Source organism: Homalodisca vitripennis, chromosome 6, assembly GCF_021130785.1.
Source record: "Homalodisca vitripennis isolate AUS2020 chromosome 6, UT_GWSS_2.1, whole genome shotgun sequence".
NCBI classification, from domain to species: Eukaryota; Metazoa; Arthropoda; class Insecta; order Hemiptera; family Cicadellidae; genus Homalodisca; species Homalodisca vitripennis.
In genome coordinates this window covers 64,840,851-64,867,053 of record NC_060212.1, presented here as the reverse complement: position 1 = coordinate 64,867,053, position 26,203 = coordinate 64,840,851, and the positions used below count along the sequence as shown (strand labels likewise).

The window sequence follows — 26,203 nt, the reverse complement described above, 5'->3', positions numbered from 1 at the left end:
ATGGTTAATTATCTATTACTAATATTTTTTAGTAATGTGAATACTGAAATAAAAAAAGGGAAATAAATAACACAGGTAGATACTGAAGTCATTCTTTATCTAACAGAATAACATATTTAACCAAATATACAATTAATTTGTACATATGACACATTTAAATATGTACACAAACATTTTTACACTGTAATGATTGCAGAAATATGTTACAACTAACTATAGAAAGACAGAAAATGACAAAACCATTTCATTCAACTGTCTGTCTTGTACTTTGTACTTAAGTTTTGTAACATATTACTTGGTTAACTAATTTAGTTCCTTATGACAGCACTACAATCTTCATTGTAAAGTCAAAGCTGGATTTAATTTATGATCAGTCTGTTTTGTTTTTTTTTTTTTTTTTTTTTTATGAAAACACAACATAAATGATTTACAGGAGTTAACAAATAAAGATATAATATTTACATATCTCTTTATAAAATAAAATACACTCAACAATGTGTTGTGCAAGAAAACAGTGATTAAGATAGTAACTATACAAAATTTTCAATTACATTGCATTTTTTCTAGTTTGACTAAGCAATATGAATGTATAATTCTACCTCTTAGGCCCGTTGAATGGATAAAAAAATCAAGTAGAGTATCAAATTATTTGCACATATTAAAACTTCTTAAGAAGTCTGAATATGATATGAAACTTGATCGTTAAAGTACATTTTTAAACAACTTGCTCTACCAATAAACTACTTAATAGAGAGGTTTTTTTAATGACTACAACCCGGTGAGTGTAAATTTACATAAATATACAATTATAAATATTTACATTAATTACACTATTCGAGTGAAAATAATCTCAACTTATGATTCTCTTGATTTAAAATATAAGACTAACATGCACAAAAATATTATGTCTACTCACCTGTATCAAATACACAGAACTGAGTTTATATATTAACTCTTTAACCACTGCAAAATCAGGAGCACATCATCTGTTGCCAGGTGCGAGCTACGTGCTGAGATATCCCAGCCCCAAGCACTTCTTTCCTTTTTACAGATTTTGAATGTAAGAATTTAATATGATTTTATAGCATAATGAACCATAACGGTACCAACTGAATGAAAATCGTACATAAAAGGAGTCTGCAGCGAACGTTTTAATTATACAAAAATTGCACACACAGTCCTGGATTCTAATATCCAATTCTGCAAATTGATTTTAGTTTAACTACTTACTCTATGATAGTTTCTTTTACAGGGTTATAAAGCTTTTGGTAGAGCAAGCTATGATTGGGGAATTAAAACCTTACTCCATCTACAGATAATCAATTAGGTAACATCTATTAGAGGTCTACTGTTCGGATTGGCAGTATAATGTTTGCATAAAATGGTGCACAGACAAGTGCTACAGTTGACAAGGATCCATATTATGCCTTTACAGTTGCAAGTAGTACGTTGGGAAATCTTCCTCAATGGTGGACAGCACATACCCCTCAGTAAGCATTTTATAATCAACAATTTGAACTACGTAAGTACAAGTAATAACTACTATTCACTAGTAGTAGGTAGTTTGTTCTTTCCTTATTTTTTCTGCATTAGATTGTTCAATACGTAAAGAATGTTGGGAAGCATATCAGACACAGTCATTACATCAAAGAAACATCGGAAGACATACAGATAACCAAAGGAGCCTAAATATACAGTGGAGATGAACCGGCACCATGTAATTCTCGCATATTCATCAGCTGGTAATAAAATTTTTTTTAACTTAAAACAGACTTTATATCACTTCTTATTACAATTTCCCTTTATAAATTTAATTTTGCTGTTTACACTGGACCAAAAAGTTCCGAAAATTCAAGATTTTCAATTCCATTTTACATTAAACCCTAATCAGTCTCTTTTAAGATACAATTTTATGTGGATGTGGTATATAACAATTTAAATAGAAAACATAAGAAAAGAAGAAAAACTACCAACACACTGATTTTTTGGAAAGATACCAAATTTTCTCCTTAACTGTGGAGGAGAAAGTAAAAAATTAGTTTTTAATACTGAACATAACAAAATACATGTTAAAGAGATCATCAAAACTACTAAAATCTAGATCATGAACTTACGCAACAATTGAATACCGCATTTGATGTGTAATAACTTGCATGTAATTAAAAAAAAAAACAATACATATCTACAAATTATGTTTTACATCCAAGTCTGTAGGCCTATTTTGGATATGTACAGATCAATTTCCTTGCATTACCTTAGGTTCTGGGTTTAGTGTATTTTTCCATAACAATGTCTCGGTATAGAAGGAACTGTTTGAGACTTTGAGGAATTTGCAATGAAGGAATGACTTGGAGCGCTCTGTTGCCCATTTGCGAGCGAATCTTTAGTCGACACAGGTCTGTCAGTCGTCGAGGATTAAATTTCATGTACTTCAACCACTCATCTATTTCAGTATCCACTTTCAGTTCATTGGAACCAACCTGAGACGGCAATGGGTGGTGTGTCAAGTCAAACCTGCAATAGAAATATAATTTTACAATAAAGAACTCACAGTATAAATTGTTAGATCTCTGTAAGCATCATTGAAGAGGCATTCTTTAAAAATAAGATAAAAAATATTCTGTCCGTAAAGGAACTTTATTGTGTGTCCGACTTTAAAAACACAAACTTTGAATATTGACAACTCCAAATCAATTTTCAAAGATTTTAATATCAACATATTATTTCAAAGCGTATTGACAATTGTACTGTTTTTGGCTTATCCAATAAAAAACTATTCTATTCTATTTAAAGGTACATCCTTGACCTCGAAGCAAATTTTGTTGATACTAAATTCTTCCTCTAGAAATAGAAGAGCAATGATCATGGCTCAATGAATTAATTAATGTATTATTTTATGTAGTGCAATCGATTTTGGTATTGGATAGTATTAGTTTTAATGTTTAATTCATACCTTGAATGTAACAGACATTTGAAGTAGAAAATTTATAATCAGGCCGAAATAAAAACGGCTGATGATAAAATTTATTTAATTAATTCATTATTGATGGATATTAAATTTGTTTCTTTAAATATTTAAAAAACTTACGTGTTATCAATATTTTAATTCTTAACAAAATAAATTTTTTTAAATCAAAATCAGGTCACTTCCTCACGTTCTCAAGTAACAAAAGTATCAAGCATTTTAAAATGCATTCGGATGAACCGAAGAATAAACCTGTCACCCACCATCAAGACACGAATGGACAAATGCTTTGTAAAAGTGAACCATACACACCCTGTCTGTGCCCTACCTTGTCCCAGTTATCACCCTTAGCAAATCGATGTATTGTAAACATCGCTCTTCCAAATATGACAGCAAGGTAAGTCTAGTGTTCAACCTCCAAAAATGACAGTTTGAGTAATTGAAATAGCAATACCACTCAGTGAAAGGGAAGGTTCTAGAATATTTCTCAGTCTGGAAAGCAGATGCAATGATTCTTGTCATTTGAGAAAGAAACCCGTTTGACAACCCCAATCTTCAAGTCTATATATTCTAAGTTGCAAAATTCTTTCTACCGAAACTGATCTTCTTGCAGCGACATATATATATAATAAAGTTTTCTACAAAAATAGAGCAATAAACTATGTTTGGGACGCAGCTGACTATGCTATTTACAAATATTGCAAATAGCATAATACCTTATTGCAGGTTAAAGAATCAAAAGGGGTTGTTCTGAATCTTTTCATCTAGATTACACAGGATAGCTTCTGGTAAACAAGACATATTTGTTATTTGATCTGGGTCTCTCTGATGTCGAAACGATTCAAAGAGTTCGTTTTGAACGTATTCCTCAACGCTGACTTTTCTTATATCTATTTCTTTTTTGTGCTAATCTTTCACTGACTCATATCGTGAACCACTCCTACCTCTTTTCAGAGGAGTAAACTTTGTTCTGAGGTTATTGGTGTAATTGTTTTAAATTCTTTTTGTGATTCATCCACAATCAGGTCCTCCTCAATGCTTGATTAACCCATTGCGGATCGTATTGTTTTGGCGTGCGAGCACCAGCGGGCACGAATTAATTTACGGTCAGCGGCCGCACGAACAGCAATGGTGCGCCACAGGATCGCTCGCTATCGTATACTAGAAAATTCAGCTGTGAAGGTATTCGTTCAGATGGAACTTGGGCCTGCTGGGGTATCCGTGATGTAGGAACGATAACACGCGAGCAAGGTTCCAGGGTGGCAGGGATGATGTCTGAATCATAGTCTAAATAAAGCGGCTCGGGCGAAGCGATTACAACACCCAGGCCAATGTCTAGACTAAACCCGCCAACATGTACGTCTGCGTCTTTTTGTTGTGTCACTAACCTCAAAAGTATTATAATAACAACTGAGGAAAACACCCAATCAGAAGCGCTAAAAAGCAGAGAGTAAACTCATATGAATGATTTTTCAACTGCGATCTGTAGGATATTTATAAAACTTTTGAAAACTCTAAACGTAGACCGTTGTTAAATACTCGTAGTTGACAAGTGAAGACGATCGCCCGATCGATCAGACATTAAAAGAACTATTTGGAGGGAAATTTAAAAGCAGACCGCTTTTGCGACCTCAGCTCGTCATCGTGCCGTGCCGTTAGGCCCGGCCGCTGCGTGACGAACCCAGCTCGTCAGTGATCCACAATGGAAAGGAAGAGGAAAAAACATGATTGTGTTCGAGTGCCTGAATTACATTGGACTTGATTTTCTGTTTTGCTTTTTATTTTCTATTTCATAATACCATTAGATTAGTTTAAGACTTTGTTTTGGTGTATTTGATCACTATTGAAAATCCACCAGCTCATATTACTTTGTAACAGAATTAAATATGTTCAATGTGCAATAAAGAAATCTTTTTTTAATCTTGAATATTAACTCACCCAGCAGCCACAATGAGATACACCAGTCTGTTGCTCACGTTCTTGGCCATCATTAGATTGTCAGGGCATGGATCCGGCCAGAGACTGGGAGGCTCGCAGTTTATGTTGACATCCGCTCCGGCCCGTACTAAGGCCGCGGCACAGATCAAGTCACCATTACACAGTGCCTCACTCAGAGGTGTCACCATCTTGCATCCTGAGCGCATGTTAAGGTCTACGTTGTACCGACACAGCAGCTCTAACAGATCTTCAAAAATCGTTTCTCGATTGTCGACCTTCAGAGCCTGATGGAGCGGAGTAATGCCAGACACGCTGTTGGCGAAGTTTGGGTTAGCCTCTAGTGGGAAAACATACCAATTAGTGATAACATCACTTCAGATTGTCCAACTCTTGAATGGATTCCCTCTGTAATGAATCTTTGAGAAGTGTTTTCAGCTAACAGGCAGCGCTTTACTCACTTGAAAAAATATATATATAATCAAAGTTAATTAGTTATAGGGGCTCTGTAAATTACAAATTTTGAGGAAGAAAACCAATGAAATAGCTGAAAACAATAATGGTAAACAATAACAGTGAGAGGTATTAAATATTATATCTTAAGAAGTAGATGTGTATTCTAAAAGATACAAATTAAAACTGAACTCATTATAAGCAACACAGAGATGGAGATGAAAAGTGGAGAGTGAAGGAAATAAAATCGTCTCATTGATGAAGATTTCCAGTAAATAACAGCTTTTAGTAGAATACTACAATACTGGGTATACAATATTAGTATATCATTAGAAACCTTTGATAATAATGCCATAAAATTAACAAAAGTAATTTATTTCATGTATATATGATTAGATGTGATTTTATAAACACAACATAAAATGCCATTGCAAGGGGAAGCTGCTTACTTGAAAGATCATGTTTTCATGAAAATTACAAAACAATAATACAAAACTAACTTGAATGGGAACATCAAATTACAAAAAATGTTAACAATATAGATAAATGAGTCTAAATGTACAACAAAACTAATACTTGATTATGTAAAGAAAATTCTGTGTTATACTACACTATATTATGCTAGACTAGTGTGCAGCACCTGCATGGTCTATGTTTGCTGCAAAAAGTGCCTAATTGAAGTAATCAATATGGATTACTATCAGATACTACAATTGGAGTGATTTTTCCACGTACATTTCTATTACTTTATATTCATATACTTCTTGCTGGTATTCATTTCTATTTTAGGAGTAAAATGTTAAAAACTGATGTTATTTAAAAGACAAATATTGCATTATAATCCCACTCCTAGTGTTGTAAAATCATCAGGATGAAAATTCCAACTATCGCACCATATCTGTCAGTGTTATATTTCATGGAATATTCGCTAGATAACTACTTTGGTTTGGCTTCAAATCTTAACATAGCAATGCGCCATCTGTTCGCATAATCAAGGGCATAACTAAAAACACAATTACCGTTCTTCATTCGGTCTCCAGGTGGTAAATTAAAAAAAAAAATATGGTTTCAAAATTTAAAACTTCAGATTTGAACCGTTTACATTTTTACATTTCAAAAGTTATGTTGTTAATAAATTAACAATTGACATTGTTTGTATAAATGAGTATGTATCAAAAATTGAAAAAAAAACCACATTTAAGTGGCACACATAAAGATTAATTGAATGTTCTTTTGTCAGAAACAGTTATCCAAATAACATAATGTTCCATCTTCCACTTTGCAACGTAGCCTTAAATTCCCCATCAGGAAAAGTTCTCAAATCTATTGTGGTATTATATTCTCAATTGAGCATGTGAAATGTTTTATTTGTACACTAATCCTTTAAAAGTTTCACACTAACTTAATAGGCTTTCATTTAACTACTGTAAAAACTATATATTACAAAACCATGAAAAATAAAAAGTATTTTCTCAATACATGTTCTCATGAGTATTTAAAAAACATACCATACAAATTTAATGAAAAATGTTAAAGAACAAAGAAGGAGTAAAGAGGATAATTGTTACTTCCTTTATCATTAATTACTCAACATCTGCCCTTTCTTGATTCATAAAACGGTGAAAACAACAAACAACGAAAACAGGTTTGGTGAAACATTACTGTACCATAACGCAGGAGAAGTCGGACCATGTCGAGGTGGCAGCAGGTGATGGCACGCAGCAAGGGAGTGTCACCCTGGTCATCCCTCAGATTGGGATAGGCACCGTGGCGCAGCAGCAACTCCGCCATGGCGATGTGACGATGTAGCACTGCGTAGTGTAACAGGTTCTGCGACTGTGTCTGTTTGGCACCAGCATGCAGCAGCAAGGTGGCCATCTCTACAGACTTGTTCCACACTGCCTCACATAGTGGCGTGTACCCTGTGGTCATATAGCACCTCAGTTTATCACTTGGATTTCACTTATGGTGTTTTTATACTAATTCAATGTTCACTTATGACTCACTTCAGTATAACATTCTTAGTTTTCATCTATAACGACATATAATTGTTTGGGGTAACTCCTGTGATTCAATTACTCCTGTGATTCAGTTTTAATCTTAAAGAAGAAAGCCAAGAGAATTATCACTTAAATTCTGTCCAGAACTATTGACATTATACAATCAATATATTTTGGAAATTTCCTGATGGGTCAAAGGAAATTTTATCCCCTTAACTGAGGAGAGGATCACACATACTGGTAATAAGAAAAGTATGAAACCTTACAGTCAGTCAATACATTATAAATATTGCATGTATCAACTCCCCCACTCAATGTGCAGAGCCAAAAGGTTTTAATAAATTATCCATATATAATATCATAAAACTTAGCACAATGTAGAATTCAGTTTAAAGCTTGGTCAAAAACAAAAATATTTTTTTCAAAAAAGATAATTTCGAAAATAATATAAACACATAACACATAAAGGTTATATTACAGCAATATTTTAATTCCTGTTTAACCAATAAGTAAAACCAACCCTTTTCCATTGAAATTTATTATCAACAACAAACGTTTTTTATCATACAGAAATAAAAAAATTAATCAAATTAAAACAGGAGCATTATCCCTAGATCTGGTGTGGTACATGTCACCACGATCGTCTTTGCAACCCAGTACACCCACATGTCACATGTCGGCAAGGTCAATCAATAACAAAACAACTTTTATGAACGAATGAAGCAACGTTTTGATACCAATGGAAAGAGGAGAATCCAATGCGCTGAAATCAAACACGGAGAATAATATTTCTGCTGAAGAGTCAATAACCCAGCATGTCAAAACTCAATATTTAGCTCCTTGTTTTTTCAAAACAATGGTTCTGTTTGAACCATTATTAGTTTAGTTTTTCAGATTACACAAATTGGTATTAACTTACTTGATAAGACTTTTAAGAAATTTAATTTTTTTTAACCCTAAAATGAATTGAATTTTAAAACATTTTAAATTATATAAAAGGGGTGGTGGTATAGCTCAATGGTAAAATATTTGATATTAGAGACGAATTCCCTTAGGTAATAATAAATTACCTGGTTTCCGTGATCTAACAATTGTAATATTTTATAATAATTTAAATTTACAATTTGCCAAAGGCAACTTCAGTATCCTAATAAATGAAAGAGAAGTTCAGGAGTTAGATAGACAAATTATAATGAGAAGTTCAGGAGTTAGATAGACAAATTATAATGAGAAGGTCAGGAGTTAGATAGACAAATTATAATGATTAAGTCACGTGTAACAAATAGCCGGCAGAGACAGGTACAAGTCACCCTGATCACAAAAATGAAGAAGGATTGTAATTTTTAATAGAAAGGTATTTAAAAGAGTTCCAAATTTCATTTCGATCTGGTACCAATCTGCGGCAGTCAGTCACTAAGGTCCATGGATCACTTATGAGCTAATCCGAGCAATACGTGAGTGGGATAAATTAAGTAAAGTGGTAAAAAACAACCATTTAACCCAATTGTCAGAGAAGTCTTTCGAGCACATCGCGCAAATGTCAGTAACTTGATCAAGCAAACAAAAAGGAATTATTATAGATCAAAGATTGATCAATCCGGAAAAGATCCAAAAGTTCTCTGGGGAATTATTAAAGAATTGGCAGGAAGGGATGTACAAAAAGACGTTTTTAAAATCCAAAAATATTGTCCACATATTAATGTAAACAACGATTTGTTTAAAAATGTAGCAGACGAATTTAATAACTTCTTTGTGAATGTAGGTGAAATATTAGCAAACAACATTAACCCTAGCGGCGACCCAGTTGTGACTGACGAGGACTACCGACAGAACAGTTGTTTCACACTGCATACTGTCACAGAGGAACACATCTTACGTCATGTATCCGGTCTGCGGGGAGGGTCTGCCCCCGGTTGCGATGGCATTTCAGCTGAAGTTCTTAAATTTAATTTAAATATTCTTTGCAAACCTTTACTACACTTAATCAATTTGAGCATTAGTTCTGGTACTTTCCCAAATATTTTTAAAATAGCTAAAGTTATACCGATTCATAAAGCCGACGAATATACCGATAAAAGTAATTTCCGACCGATATCTCTGCTAAGTGTTTTGTCTAAAATATTGGAAAAAATAATAAAAGAACAGCTGGTCGAATATCTCTTTACTCATGATATTATGTCGAAGAATCAGTATGGATTCCGGTCAGACAAAAACATTTCAAATGCTCTATTCGATGTCTGCAGAGAAATAAATCAAGCAATAGCAAGTCAAGAGCGTCTAATGTTAATTTTTTTAGATCTAAAAAAGGCATTTGATTCTGTAAACAGGAATAAGCTCTTAGATAAGCTCAAGGCTGTTGGTGTTCGGGGCGGCGCTCTTTCGTGGTTCCAGTCCTACCTCACAGATAGGCGACAGATAACAACGATCTGTGGTGTGAACAGCGATCAAATGCCCATTAATTACGGAGTGATTCAAGGAAGCACACTTGGGCCCATTTTATTTCTATTATATATCAATAATATATCTAACTTGAATATAACAAGTAAATTAGTTCTTTTTGCCGATGACACTCTTATTTTAACGCGGGGAAAGACCTGGAATGAAGTACGCTTAAATGCTCTAAGTGATTTGGCAATAGTGAAAACATGGCTCGATCAAAATATTTTAACACTAAACATTTCAAAAACTAAATTTATGCCAATTTCGTTGTCTACACAATCAGATTATGTACTCTCTGACTTGACCATTCACTCTTGTGGAAATTACACAAACACTAATTGTAACTGTGGAAATATACAGCGTGTTAGCAGTTACAAATATCTGGGAATTATATTTGATAATCGTATGAAATGGACGGAACATGTTGAGTATTTGAAAAACAGATTAAGGAAATATATTTTTGCTTTTAAAGACTTAACAAATATTCTGAACGTAAACGAAATTAGAGTAGCTTATTTTGCATTTGTACAGTCGATTCTGTCTTTTGGTATTATTGCGTGGGGTGGAGCAAATAAAACTTTAATTCATAACCTTAGTATAATTCAAAAATCAATATTAAAAGCTGCTTTTAGGAAGAGTAAGCGTTGCCCGACCAGTACCCTATTCCAAGAGACTAGAGTTTTTACGGTCAGACAAATTTTCATTAAAACTGTATTAATACACACGTTCAATAATTTTACCGAAATATTTATTCCAATTACTCATAATTACAGCACTAGATACTCTAGAAACATAGGAATTACTACCTCCAATCTTATTAAATCTTTTTCAACTACTAATTGTTATTACATTTCTCAACTACTCTACCGAAATTTGTGCTTAAAATATGAAGGCGTAGAACTTTTTCAAACAACTGCATTGTCGACTTTTAAAAGGAAAGTGTCGGAGCTGCTTATCAGTCTCAGTGACGAGGAAGTCGATGCCCTCATTGTGACCGGGTACAACAGGCGGACCTGACCTTGACCCCCCTCACCTACCCCTCGGTCATTGCGTCATGTATTGTTGCGTCCGGCTGCCCCTGGAAGGAAATAGTTGTATCCGACAGATATTAGATTGTTATGGTTTGATATATTTTTATTTATTTTTTTATTTTTTATTTTAGCTTAAAGAGGTGGGTTTGTTATCATCGTTAACTGATTGCTCCAAAACTATAAACATTAATGTATTGTATTTCTTTTATTGTTTTACTATTTAATTTTTTCTTAATTACAAAATATTCTATCACATATAACTAATTTTTTTTTCTAAAAATCCGTTCCTATATCGTTGCCATAATGGCTCGGGTCTACGCACAGGCTACTTGCCCATGTAGACCCTATTTTTCCCTGATGGAATAGTATTATTGAATATTTTGCAGCCGTTTTTTACCATATTTAGATGATTATCTATTATGTTAATAATGGATGTAGGATTTATAGTAATATAGATACATTGTACGTGTTATTAATTTGTATTTGGGAAATAAATATTATTCATTCATATTATTCATTCATTCATTCATAAAATAATTCTTGGAGCCATGGTTAATAAGGCGACGATTGTCTAACTATCAGAGTGGCCTCGTCCCTAACACAGCCATCTTTAATGTTTAGTTAAATTGTAAAAATAATAAATTAAATTGTATTATTCAATTTTGAGGCAGACACAGTTACAACCAATAAATTACGATTACCCCTGTTCGACTGAATTAATTTGTCCAATCCTAATCAACACTAGACCTGTCTAATCCTGACCTTTCAATTAAATATTATATTACTGCTTTATTGTAAATCAACCCTACAAATAAATCATCAATTGCCCAGCCCTACACCCTGCCAACAGGGTTGTTTGGTCACTGCGACCTATGACAGCGCTCCCTGGTGGTCGAGGCAACAAGTAAAATTCAACCTTGAGAGAATAATAAGCGACCGCAGTAATCTGTTACTGTCTGATAATCCAAGTGCGGAGTGTCTGACAATTCGAGTAAGGCGAATGGTGCAGTAGTACCGAGTTACCAATACCATCACAGCAAAGATAAATTCTTCCCTTTTTATTACAGTAAACCAATTGTTTCTACCATTGTTCTACAAATTTATTATGAATCCTTACAAAAATATTTCTGTGCTGGTGAGCTCTCACTGAGAAGCAACACTTTCAGGTGTATTTATTGAGCAATTCTCATGAAAATTTAGTGTACTCGAATAACTTAACAATTTTGTATTTTTTTTCAAGAAAAATTTTTTTCTAATCATCATTTACTATTTCCTACATTACTGCTATAATCCACAGTTTCTGGAGAAAAAACAATATAATATAATAATATTTTGAACTTTTACTTGGCATCTGAGCTAGGGTTAAGCAAATAACACAAGCTGATACAAACTAATGGACAATATTGAAAACTGTATCTTTCCTGTCCTAAACTATCTTTTTATCATTAGGGATAGAAATGAAAAAAATAGAAAAGTAGAGTAGAAAAGAGAAAAAAGAGTAGAGAGAAAAGTAGTACTCCTTTCCTACCCTCGCCTACGAAATTTTAAAACAACAAACCGTGTATCTCCTCAATGTTGACCTTAGCACCATGACGTACAAGCAGTTGAACAACATCTATGTGGTCTCTGATGACTGCCAACATCAATGGTGTCCTGTCATTAGCGTCTAAGGGGTCCACCATTGCACCATGCCTTAGCAGCAATTCCACAATTTCGGAGAATCCGCGAACTGCGGCGTAATGTAAGGGCGCCATCTTGTCTGTCGTCTTCTGGTTTACGTTGGCGCCCCTGTCGACCAGCAACTCTGCAATATTGTAGTGATCCTTCATTGCCGCCAAGTGGAGTGGTGTCAGGTTGTCCACATCCCCCACATTCACCTTGCATCCTGCACAGATAAGAAGACTATTTAGTATGCGTTTCTCATCAGTGCCGAAACTCATACCTATTATATTTATGTGTAACAAAATTCAATGCTAAATTATCTTGGAAACCTGTCTTCCTGATTAATGTTTTAAGTAAAAATATCATGCACATACCAAAAGAATGTATACCTCATGGAAGACAAAGTTGTATTTATTACTTACTTTTTTTATATAAAGTAGTGTTACATAACAAGAATATTACAGAAACATTATTAGTTACAACTTTATTGACATACAATCCATGCCTTACTGTTATATCACGTAGTACTTAATTAACAAGAATACTACCGAAACATTATTAGTTATAACTTTATTGAGACACAATCTATGCCTTACTGTTATGCATATAATAGGTTGTAAGTAATACAAATTAAAATAGATTTTTTTTAAGATCTTGGGAATAGAAAACCAAATATAGACAATTTATTCATATTATTAATTAGGATCAGTCAACAGAATTCCTCATAGTCATGCACTAGGTCCTATTAATAGTAGTAATAAGCCTTCGGTTCGCACTATGAACATCATTGAAAAGAGATTTATTAATTAAATCTGTTAAAGGTCATTTGACAGGTGTTTGGTCTTCCGATCATATGTTAGTTTCGTTATTTAAACGCATATGTGACAGATACGGCCAAATACAAAATAATTGAATTGTAAAAAGTAAGGCCTCTGTGATGTAGTGGTAGCACATTCACCTGGCAAGTGAGAGATCCGGGTTCAAGTCCCGGCGGAGCAAGTGCTTTTTGTAATTCAATGTTTATTGAAAAATCAAAAGAGATTTAAGTACACTATAGAAAAACTGTTCTGTAATTTTGGGTTTTGCTATACTTAGCTTTTTGTAAAAATTATGCTAAAACTACTAATAGTTGAAAATGGAATACAATTGTTATTGTTTATTGTTAATTGTAAAATTAATCAATTTAAATAAAATAGAGAACCATTCTGTTATCAACAAATCTCTCATTTACATTATTATTTTGAAATATTCATACTTTACTTCTAATACTTACTCTAGGCTCTATTGGCCTAATTAAGATATAGTTGGGTTTGTTTGTAATATGTCAATATTTTATGTTTCTTCACAAATTATTGTAAAACTATTAATTATTTATAAGTTCTAATTATAACAGTAATTTTATTAACACTACATATTTTCTAATGTGTGCAACTGTTCTAAAACACCATTTTAATTTATTAAATTTCTTACATATAACTTATTGCCTTCTTCACATATAAAACTTATTTGTAAAAAAGCACAAACAGGTGCAAAAGTATTTCCCAAAGACTTAGGGCAATGTTATAAAATATGTCTGTGTACATAGTCTATGGGTATGCCCCAAGGAACAATTTTAAGAAGCATATCTAGAATATTATGAGACACCTGAGTACGTGAGGCACTAATACATACACAGTTCCACAAGGTGTAAATTAATATAGAATAATCTATTAATTGAATTCACCTTAAGATTGTCATGTTCTGCGCAATTTCCAGACAATTGAATTGTTATATAAATTTTATACCTGTGAAACAAATACTTGCAAAACTTCCATTTACTTAACTAAAAATGACTGCCTAGTTTAGCACTTAAACCTGCCAAACTTACATAAAAAACAATCATTTTTGTAATTATGTTGTTTAGCTGATCCATTTAAAATACACTTACATTTTCCCCCCAGCTGACTAATATAAATCTATCCAGATTCATCGTCTATATTAACTAAATGCGATATACACTTCAAACTACTTGGACTTCTCAACATTATATTTTGGTTCCAGAGGTTTTTATTCTTTGTGTGATCTGCACACTTAATTGACTTTGTTACCTCCTCACTTAAGAAAGTTGTGTTTGAGTTTGATAACAAACATTTTCTGCCTTTAATAATAAGGAAAGTAGTTATTACAGTTTTCGTAGTTTATTATTGTGTCACAATATTAATTTTCATGAATAAAATGAAGATGTACAAGAAATAAGTATATCATTATTATTCACTGAATTAAAAATCTATAGCATACGAATATTTAATTCCCAACATGTCAGAAGAAAGTGTGAGTTAGGCAACTCTTTCCAGTAAATTAACTTTTATAAAGTTTCAGAATATCAATTTAAAATGTGACTTTTAATGCTTAAGAAGTGCAAAATGCTGGTTGCTCATAAAATTCAAGAAAGCTCTACTGAATGGAGTGGGGTTTGATCCAATGATTTTCTTTACATTTGAAGAGATTATTGACATAAACTTACTGGTCAAATATGATTAAATAAACCACTATTCTAATTAGTTGGGTGGTTTGACAATCGTTCAATAGTATAAAAAACAGTGCCCATTCAAGTACTACTCTTCTGATAAGATAGTATTCTTTACCACTTCTTAAGTCTATTTATACCCATTTATAATCTAGTAGTTCAAAATATATGAGAAAAGATTGATACAAACAATGTATGTATGGTACCTGTAAATCACAATTAAAATAATAAATAACAACCTAAAGGCTATTTTACACTGTGTGTAGCATTCAAGTCTTGTCAATATATTATATATATTCAAGAACGTAGCCAGGAAAAATTTTGGAGGAGGTCCAGACAACTGATATTTTTTTCTGTAGTGGACAGAGAGTAAGGCCCCATTTTGTTCCTTAAAAAGTTCTTAACCTGTTTCTTTATTGAGAACGATCTTTCAGCAGTAAATGTCAGTCATACCGAATTATTTAAATAATAATAGCTGGCTACGTCCTTTTATATATATCAAAAATATTGCTTGTGTATTTGGATGTGGCCACATGAGAAATATGCTAAAGTGATTATGCATGGCTCCCTTTCACTTGAGTAGTGATCTTTTTAAATACGGTGGCCAAATTTTACCAAGCGTATGCATAAAGTGTAGGTACCATGCTCAAAATTCAAATCTTAACCCTGAAAATGTCTTTTGACCCATTTGGTGTTGAACGAGTTTTGTCCGCAAAGATTGCTATAGAAATGCTGACTTCAAATGTTTTGCTATTGACATTTTGTTAGTTTTAATTTATTCTTATTGACATTTTTAATTTAATATAGTCATTTTAGTGTAAAAATATTATTAATAGTTTTTATTTTTACTGGGGTGCTCTGTCTCAGAGTACTTGTGTACAAGCCATGTATATCCAGCGCACTTTCTTGCAAACAATACAATGAATACAACAATACCCAACTAATCATCACAATTCACGACCTACCTTCGACCTTTGTCATGACATTGCAAGAGTCATCAAACCAACGTAAATCATACTAATCAAACTCTGTACACAACACAAGAACTTCTGAGTTAATCTTTTTTACTAACTGGCATAGCATAGTAATTGTTGGCCAAATTATTAGCATAAATTGGCATGTAGCTAGCAAAGCCAAACATGCTACTTGCAATATACAATGGCCTTACAGAATAAAAATTGATTTTTTAATTTACTGGAAATGTTGTATTACCTAAATTTTTTGTTTAATAACACCAAAAATAGTACCATGTAGCTAGGAAGGATGCATAAAATAATAATTACAGCTGATGAGGAAACAGAGGACATTTCATGTATTTTATTCAACAAACCACAACACTTTTATTAATAGTTTTGTATATAAAGCTAAATTTATACATATTAAAATGTAATTACTATTAAAATTTTCATTAATGAAACAGATACAAATATTAATGAAACAGAAACTTTTGTACCCTCTTGATATAAGAAATGCCTGCTACTGAATTTGGTAATTATCATCCACTACAACATAGTAACTTTTAAATTTCCCCAACACGGTTATATAAGTGAAATTAATTTCTACAGTAAAACATGCTGAAAACAATGAAAAATTGCAATTTAAATTCCAAGTGACAATGTGATACCTGCTGCAATGAGACACTGTAGGGCTTCAAGTTGTGAATTTTCCACAGCATAGTGTACAGCGCACCGACCGGTACAATCCTGCAGATTGATATCACATTCCTGTTTAGTATCGACCACCAGACCTCCTGTTCTGTCCAGGATGTCGGCGTACCACCGATACTGACAAGACCACACATCATCCGTCTCCTCCTCGCACACACCCTCCACCTCCACCTCAGTGTCCCACTCCAGACCCTCCATCCCCTCCGGTGTTTCAGCGTCCAGGCTCTCATTTCTGTTCAGATCCTCCGCTCCCACCACCTCGTCATGGACGAATATATAATAGCCTAAATTCTGTTTCCTGCGGTTGTTGCTGAGTCTGTTGTCGTAATATTGGAGGTGATCGTTCCGATTTTCCTTATCGTCATCAAATTCCGCATTTAATTTATCAGCATTCAGTAGAACTTGTATTAGATAAATGTTCCCTAAAGCAGCAGCTGTCGAGAGTGGTGATCTGCCACAACTTGGGATATAGTTAACATTGGCTCCTGCAAAAAATTTTAACATTACCCTAAAACATATTCTAGGGCATTTGAACAGACAAAAACAAGTTTTAAAAGCATTCTTACTGGTGATCATTTATTCTCATACTTGAAGTAATTATGGATTGCAGAAAAGGATATTAGTGCAATAGTTAAAAAAAAAAAATGTACATCGGCTTTATATAAACGATATTGTTTAAAGCATAACAATAAACAATATTTACAAAGTATTTCTTTTATGAAAATAAATGAGGAGTCCTCTTATAGCATTTAATTTTATTCTGTGTGGAACCCCATAGTGTATTTAATCAAGGTATGACAATCAGTACGTGAAATATAATGTGGCAAATAAATTAGTTTGGACATATTTTGGAAAACTAAAGAAGGTGCTGTTGTATGTCTTTTTCTGAATTCGTGAGTTAAATCTATTTAAAGGTAACTTTTGGTAATAAAAATTTCCTATTTTCACCTTCAACAATTAAGTTAATAAAAATCAACAAAGCAACTTTAACAAACTAATCATGAAGTAATCATAGTAATATTTACATGCATGTTTTATTTTTTTAATTAGGCTACAAGTAGTCCATTAGTCCAATAAATACCTACATTAAAAATTCAGAGACACAAAATATATAATACTTTTTAAACTGTACAGCTACATATTTATGAAAACAAACAAAGCTTCAAACAGTGCACAGACCATAAAACTAAAACCTCTGAAACCATAAAATATTATCATCAAGATTGTGTAAAAATGAATTGTTTATAAAATACAAAGTTTGATACTCAAGAACTACTAACAATGCAAGAGCATGTAAAGGGTTCAGTTGAATTAATATCAATCTAAAAGATTATATCAGACCTTACATAGGTTACATTTAGGATTATAACAGATTATAATAGTAAATTAACAGAATTTATTAAAATAAAACACTTACCCTTCTCAATTAAGGGATTGAACAACATCTATCTTGGATTCCCGAATTGCTGCCATGAGTTGTGTTTCTAAACTACCCATTCTTGGATGATCAGTTCAAATTGTACGATCTTATATGCTGAAATTGAAGGATGTCTTCTAAATGTTTACTGATGAATATAAGATACAGTCCCCTGAAAAATTTAGAAATTAGTTTATAATTGTTGTTTCTATATAAAATATAGAAGCATACTCAGTGAGTTAAGTTAACATTTTACAAGTTTAAAATCACTATGTACAGCATCATAGACCAATCTGTCCATAGAACCTTTTTCCATACCAGAACTGTTAGTCATACTGATGACAGGTACATCAGAAATATTACAGGAAAACATTTGCTGGATTAGAAAGGGATAAAAGAAACCAGTTTTCTTGTTTTTAGAAGTCAGAATAACTCATATTTTAGCTAAAAATAAAAGATATTTCTATAAATATTTTGATATAAAACATAATAAAAGGGTTCTCAATGATTAAAAAGAACTAATTAATTCTAAATCTTAAAATTAATTAGACTATGATTTTTACAATCTGATTTATTTGTTATTGGAAATCTAAAGTTATTCAAATAGTTTAACTGTAACTATATCTCTGTAGGTACTCTATTTACACATTCATCCCTGTGTAGACTAGATTTTAATCTGAATGTAGTTACAGTCATGCATACCAATCATTGTGGGGAAACAAAAATTTCTCTGCTATTGAATTTCACTTCATATGTTCCTTTTTTGGTGAAAAATGAATCCAGAACAGAACACCAATAATAAGATATAATGATAAGATCTGTGAATGCCAATGCTCTCTGTAATACCAACTGAATACCAGGATCGGTTTATTAACTGTAAGATATTTGTTTGTTTCCTAACATTCAGGAACTCTGCAGCTTTTTAGCAATTAATGTTTTGTTACCAAACCTTGCCAGTAGTACTTACACATTTCTATTCAAGCACCATAGCATTTTCGTTGTTGCACTTGCACTTATAATAAATAAGAATAATAAAATAATAATAATAATAATAAAATACAAATAAGTATCATATCTTAAACAAATATTTTTGCTTTTAACTTTCTTACAATCACAGCAGTAACAACTGAGTATTGTTCAAGTTGAAACACAGGCTTTAAGCCTTTCAGATGTTGTTTAACTAATGATTAAATTATGTCTGACGCTGACTATTGCACTTTTGTACTGTGCTTAGTGACTAATAAAGATCTTGTATCTTAAATAACATATCAAATATTACAAAGTTTACTTGTTTTATGCAATTCTGTTTCATGTCAAATAAATAAAGACTCATTAATTGACTTAAGGCTATAAAAAAACTGCAACATCATACTCAGTAACTGGACACTGAGAATGTTAGGTAGGCTTAACATTGTATTACGACAGTTAGTGTGGTGCTGTTTAAAAGTAAACAAACTTCAGCACTCCACTGACTGATAGTGATGTTCAATATTAGATTAACTCTTTTTCATTATGAGTGATAACCAGGCACTTAAGATTGGAAGGGTAGAATTAATTAAGTTAGGAACAATATTTATGAAAGTCGTTGGCATTTTTGTACATTTTGTTATTTTTTCTTTAACCCATAAGATAGTTGTTTGTAGAAAACACACCATTATTATATTGATCTGGCAATCAATTTAAACTAGGATATCTTCCCTGAGTGTCTGAAGACTCTTATTTTGAGGTCGGGTGATTGTAATGACATCAATAACTACACACCAGTTGTGATCCAATTCTTCAGTGCCAAGATCTTTGAAGCACGGTTCTGAAAGGAACATATTTTCCCTTTTAAGATTTCATTTTTCAGGCAAAACACTGATTTTCCAAGGGTAGAAATGTACCTCAACTAACCTGTTCAGCTTTCAGCAAAGGATAGTACTGTTTTTTTCAAATATCATCATGTTGACTGTGTCTACATTAACTTCACTAGTTTCAATAGGGTGTCTCAATGTATACTTTTGGCCAAACTGAACAGCTGTAGTATTATTGGCTCCTTACTGATTGTGGTTTCACTCATACCTTGAGGAGAAACAGCTTTCAGTCACAGATTCAAAATAGTTGGATTGACATCAGATTTTTGAGTGATCCATTTGGAGTACCTCAGAGCTCCCTTTTGGACCCAATACTCTTCTTATTGACACTATTTCAGCTATACCACCAGACACTTGACATTTTTCTCTTTGCTGAAAATGCTAAGATTTCTCAAGTTTTAGCATGAGTTGGCTCTCCTCTAGAAAAGTCAAGGCCAGGCACTGCTGTCTACAAACGATATTGATTTAAATATCTCCAAGGATATTTCATTTGACAATCAGGCAGTCCCTAGAAAGTAAGAAACATGAAAATTAAGTGTCAAATGCCATCATTGACATTGGTGAGTGATAAGAAATTTCAGAGTCCATACGTTATCAGTGGTACATGGAACACAGTCAAATCAGTCAATCAAATCTGTGTGTGATGGTGGGACTGTAATACATATTATAGATTGAGAAAATTGTAAATTTATCCTTACCTTATTTAATCAATCAATACAATACCCATTTAGATTGGAGCAGTAACGTGGTCTGAGCTTAAATTTAGGTACTATCCTGAGAGATATTTTTCTTTCACTGTGATGCCCACACTGTTGGCTATGAGAATTTGTCTAATGTATTTTTTCGTGCCAAATTATTCAACGTGATCTAATCAGAGAACGTACCAATCACAAATTCCTCTGGCTAACAGCGCTTTGGTGACACCCACCCTGCACAGATGGCATAAAAAGAAAAACCCCTCGAGATAGTACCGAAATTCAAGCTCAGACCACAACAGCGTTCCAATCTTGATGCTAATTGCAATGATAAGAAATAACCTAATTAATAAGACACTTAATTTTCCTGTTTTTTTTTACTTTCTAATGGCTGCCTGATTGTTGTACTAAATTATGAAATAAATTTAAATTGACTCAGTAATTCCTCAGAATTACCTCTACATGCTTTTACTCTTTTACTCATTCAGTATCTAAATCGAACTTTGATTGCACACTTAGCTCTTCCATAATTAAGTTAAGTACCAAACATGTGTCAGTCGGAGATCTTGCAGGGTCATTTTTACACATACTCTGAACACTGAACACTTCATGTTTATCTGCGACAATGCCAATTCATATCTTGAAACATAGTTAAGAGCTATGTGGATATCTTAAAGCTCTCTATATCCATTCACTAATAGTGTACTGTTCAACGATTGCCCTATATTATTGATCATTGTAACATGCTTGAGAAAGCATCTAAAAGCATCCAAGTCGAAAATCAAAAGGGAGAAAAATGAAAAGTTTTACATTTTTACTAGTCTTGGTATGTACAACTGCCATAAAAAAAATATTAAAATTTAAAAGTTCAATGTTAAAAATTATTTTTTTACTGATTTATTTGAAATTTAACCCTTATTTGTAATTTGATGTTAATAGCTTTTGGTATAAATTATTGTTAATTGTTACTATTTTCTACACTTTAGTATTTTCCAGAGACCATTATTTTTTAACAGTTTTTCTCACCCGGGACACAAAATAACTAAATTATTAGAAAGAACAGACTTTACTTGACTTACTGTGAAAATTACATATCATTACGAAGATCGGTTCTCGTTTTCTGCCTCCTGAAAGGAAGCAATAGCGCATAGACAAGAATTAGGTTAGGACAGAGAGGCCACTTTCGCCAACATTGCTTCCTTTTTGGAGGCAGAAAACAAGAACCGATTATCATAATGAGATGTAATTTTCACAGTAAATAATATAAAGTCTGTTTTTTTCTAATAATGTAGTTTTTTTTTAAGTCCTAGGTAAGAAAAAAACTGTTCAAAAAATAGTGGCATCCATACACAGTAGGGTTCCAAAAAACTTGACACTCGATAATCGAGCAGCCTGGATAACTCGGCCACACCCTTACAGGGTGAAAAAATCCCTTGTGCAATATCAAGGTCCTGCATTCCTTTGTATCGCTCTCCCACTCCTCCCCCCCCCCCAGCGTGTCTGGCACCGATTGCTTAGCCATTTTCAACCTTCAGCCATCCAATTGATTTGTAAACCTCATTGCGTAATTCAATGTGAATGACTGCGCGAATTGTGGTGTTCATTGCTGTTTTAAAGTTTGTGCATGCTGGACAGTACTCTAAAATCACATCTTCTATTAAAATAAACAAGTGAACTTGTTCATGGAGCGAAAGTTACAGGCATTAAATGCATAAATGCCTGGATGAACTGTGTAATTTCCAAAGAATGGCGTATGAAGTATTTTTTCTACCCTTTGAGCAGTTTTTTCAATTTAAAAATCAGCCAAGAAAGGCTATTCTGATTTTGGATAATGCACCTTCGCACCCAGATGTTGAAGAGTTAAAAATGGAGACATACGAGCAATGTTTGTACCACCCAATGTCATAGCGTTATGCCAGCCAGTGGACCAAGTACTTTTGGTTAGTCTCAAGAGAAGATATAGGTGTAAACTGTTATACTCCCTTATTTCTTCAAACAATAATGGTCAAGGTCTTATCTTGTGTTTAAAGAAACTTAAGCTATTGGATATTGTTGGATAAATGGCAAAGGCCTGTAACGAATACTCATTAACGCAAGTTTGTTACTGGTTAAAACTCGTTAAGCACATGGAAAATGAATTCGTTGAACATGATGATCAGAAAACCTAAACTTTCTTGACTTCCTGATAAGAGTTCCTGGATGCGCATAAGCTGATGAAAATTATATCAAACAATGGTTTCAGAATGATACCGAACGAGACATTATGTCCAATGTACAAATCATTGCTACTGTCCCATTTAATGAAAAATGGTAGAAAATGAAGAAGACGATGTTGAGGACTCAACGTACAAGCTCCTAAAATATCACATAGTGAGGGACTAAAGGCTGTCGAAACCATCATTCAGTATTTTGAACAAACAAGGTGTGTCAATAATAGACTTACTGTTCCTTCACCATCTTCATAATGAGGCAGCAAAACGCAAAAAACAACAGGACATTGAACAACAAGACTCCACAATTACTTAATTTCTTCCTCAGCTGCATATGGTAAGTGGCTACCACAATCGAATCATATACCATATTATACCATATTATCAATTAAAAATACTTAACTATTGAATTATAGTTATTTAAAATTAATTATTGCCAGCTCTTTTTAATGTAATAAATAACAATATTGTTCTAAATTCATTCAAAAAAAGTAAAATCATTTGTTTGGTATTTTAGTAATGGGTGCAAGTACAATGGCAATGTCCATGTGTTATTTATGTCACAAGCTGTCAGACATGTTTATCCTTCAATGTAGTATAAAGTAACTAAAATCCATACTATTTTTATTTGGTAAATATAAGTACACATAGCCTAGTTTTTAATTTTGGGTAGGGTCCAATAAGCGGACCCGGTTTTTTATATCGAAATTGGCAAACGATATTACTTAATCATAACCATCGATAAAATCAATCGATACTGATTAATTATTTTTAACAATTAACTTAAATAATCTATATGAACAGCTGTAAACACTTTCAAATAATACAATTAAGGTAATATTTTAAATTTCACATAAGTAACATTGTGTATTTTAAAATGGCTGTCAATCTTAGGAAGCTTCACGAAATCGCTTTAAAAGACGATAAAACATGTTTTTTATGGCTTCAGAATGTTGGGTTAGTACCTAAGAATCCATTATGTGATATTTGTGGAAAGGTAACAAATGTAACTGTCAGAGGAGCTAACATGGTCGTCTTCAGATGCAAGAAAGAAGGTAATGGTGGACACAACTTTAGTAAAAACGCACTGAAGAATACTTTTTTTGAAGGGTCAAAGTTCGGACTGCGCAATATTGTGACTTTAATGTACTTATTTTCCAGAAATCAGACAAATTACGATTTTTTAATTCTTGAGTGTAGTTCTGATTTACACACTCCATCTAGAAGTACGATATCTGACTGGCTGTCGTTTTGCAGGGAAGTGTGTTTTGTTTGGAGAGATGATAAGTTTAATAGGGAAGAAAAGCTTGGAGGTCCTGGAGTGGTGGTGGAAATTGACGAATGTAAAATTGGTAAACGTAAAAATAACAAAGGGAGGTTGGTAGAAGGAACCTGGATTCTAGGTTTAATAGAAACTATACCGGAAGGACAAAAACGTGGGGGTAGATATAGGATAGAGATTTGTCCTGAAAACAAACGAGATGCAAAAAACTCTCATTCCTCTCGTACTAAAACACGTGCAGTCTGGAACAACCATAGTTACAGATATGTGGAAAGCATATTTTGGACTAAGTGATTGTGGTTTTGTCCATTTTACTGTGAACCATAGTGAAAACTTTTTAAACCCAGCAACTGGTGCCAACACTCAGACAATTGAAAGTTCGTGGAGAGCCGTAAAACGTAGTTTAAGAAGTGGTATAGCAGCCGACTTTCTTGCAGATCATCTCTGTGAATATTTATATAGAAGAGAGGTACGGTTTTCTGAAGAGGACTCATTCAACCATTTCTTAAAAGCTGTAAAAAATTGCTACCCAGGCGAAGACATGTAGATAGTTCGACAAATTTCAGTTTCCTATTCTAATTATTTTTTTTGTTCTAATTTATTTTCTATTCCCAATGTTTGTTATCATTTCTTAATTATTTATGGTTTTGCTGTTTGATTGTTCTCGTTCTGTTTCATTTAGTTAAAGTTATGAGTTTCCCTGATTTTGATGTTCATTTATTATTTGTTACATAATTAAATTCACATTTTAATTTAAAACATATGATTGTTACTACTTTTATATCGATTGATAGTCTATGATTCGATATGCGAATATTAGGTATCGATGATTATATTCTTCGATATAAAAAACCGGGTCCGCTTATTGGACCGTACCCTTAATTTTTAATTAAATTATTACTTTTTTATATATATATAAACAGATGAACTATACTACGATTTGAAATGCCTTTAATGTAATTCAGTTTGACATATTGGTTTTGGTAGTTTAAATAATTATGAATATCGATGTGATTTGATTGTGGTGGTGGCCGCTTATTATAGAGCAGCCTATTCCTCTATAATGACATACATCATTTACATGAGTAGATACGTACAATTGTTCCTTTGCTTCCCCATATTCACACTATCACAAAATTGTATTGGATCCATTTGAAATTAACTAGGCTAGCTTAGGCTATAATAGTTATCCTTTAAATTACAATTTAGGCTAATTTTCTACATAACCAATATTTATAAAGAGTATGAACTTAAGCCTAAATAAAATCCTATCTTTTAACAATAATAACCTAAAAGTATTGTAACAAATTGCAATAAAGCAATTTGCAATGTCCCTCCCTCTAGGTGGATAAGAACAACTAAGCAGGTACTCAATAGTCAAGCTTAATAGTTTTAAAAATTAGAACAAAAGCTTATTAATCAGCAAAAATAAAAATAAACAAAATACATTATATGATAACGTATTTTTAAAATGACATAGGAGTATAATAGTAACAAGACAATTTCATTCATTCATATGTATGCAATATTGGCCTGGTAACACAATAACTTTGTAAATTTATACACATAATCATGCCATCTAAAATAAATACAGTACGGTAAAAGTAGATTGTATTACTAATATTATAATTATATTTTCTAGCTAAAATAAATAACTAAACTTACCATTTCAGACTACTACTTTTTAGGGTTACAAATCAAACACAAGACACAAACAACAACTGGTTGTATCTACACCTGAACTCTGACAGAACACTGAAATAGCAGCCGACAGGCCAGTGTTGCCACTTGCCAGTGTCAATTGGAACAATTACCCACACGTAGACTTTGTTACCCAGAAGGTAACCAATGTCAAAATATATTGTTGTAGTGCACTATAAATTAGCACTAAATATTGCAGATCGACGAGGTTATTATAATCAAAATACTAAAAATTGGATTAAATAGCTTATACTTTAGTTTAAAAATCAGTAATACATAAGGTTTTTTTTATACACAATTATTTTTTTTTCTAAAGGAAAGAGACGGTTGCCTCTGCATGTAGTCCTAAAAGGACCTTTGCACATCCCTTAATTGTGTTTGTGCCCT

At 32.8% G+C, this 26,203-nt stretch overlaps 1 protein-coding gene across 1 annotated transcript; it reads right to left on the bottom strand.

The window, feature by feature from the left end:
• Positions 1-78: 78 nt before the first annotated feature.
• On the bottom strand, positions 79-25,869 carry LOC124364402 (ankyrin-1-like). Its single transcript, XM_046819850.1, has 7 exons — positions 25,781-25,869; positions 18,076-18,247; positions 16,616-17,143; positions 12,382-12,708; positions 7,021-7,275; positions 4,904-5,240; positions 79-2,514 (listed from the first exon to the last, which is right to left on the bottom strand). Exons 2-7 carry the CDS (start codon positions 18,101-18,103, stop codon positions 2,256-2,258), a joined length of 1,734 nt encoding a protein of 577 aa, XP_046675806.1. The 5' UTR covers positions 18,104-18,247; positions 25,781-25,869; the 3' UTR covers positions 79-2,255.
• Positions 25,870-26,203: the final 334 nt, after the last annotated feature.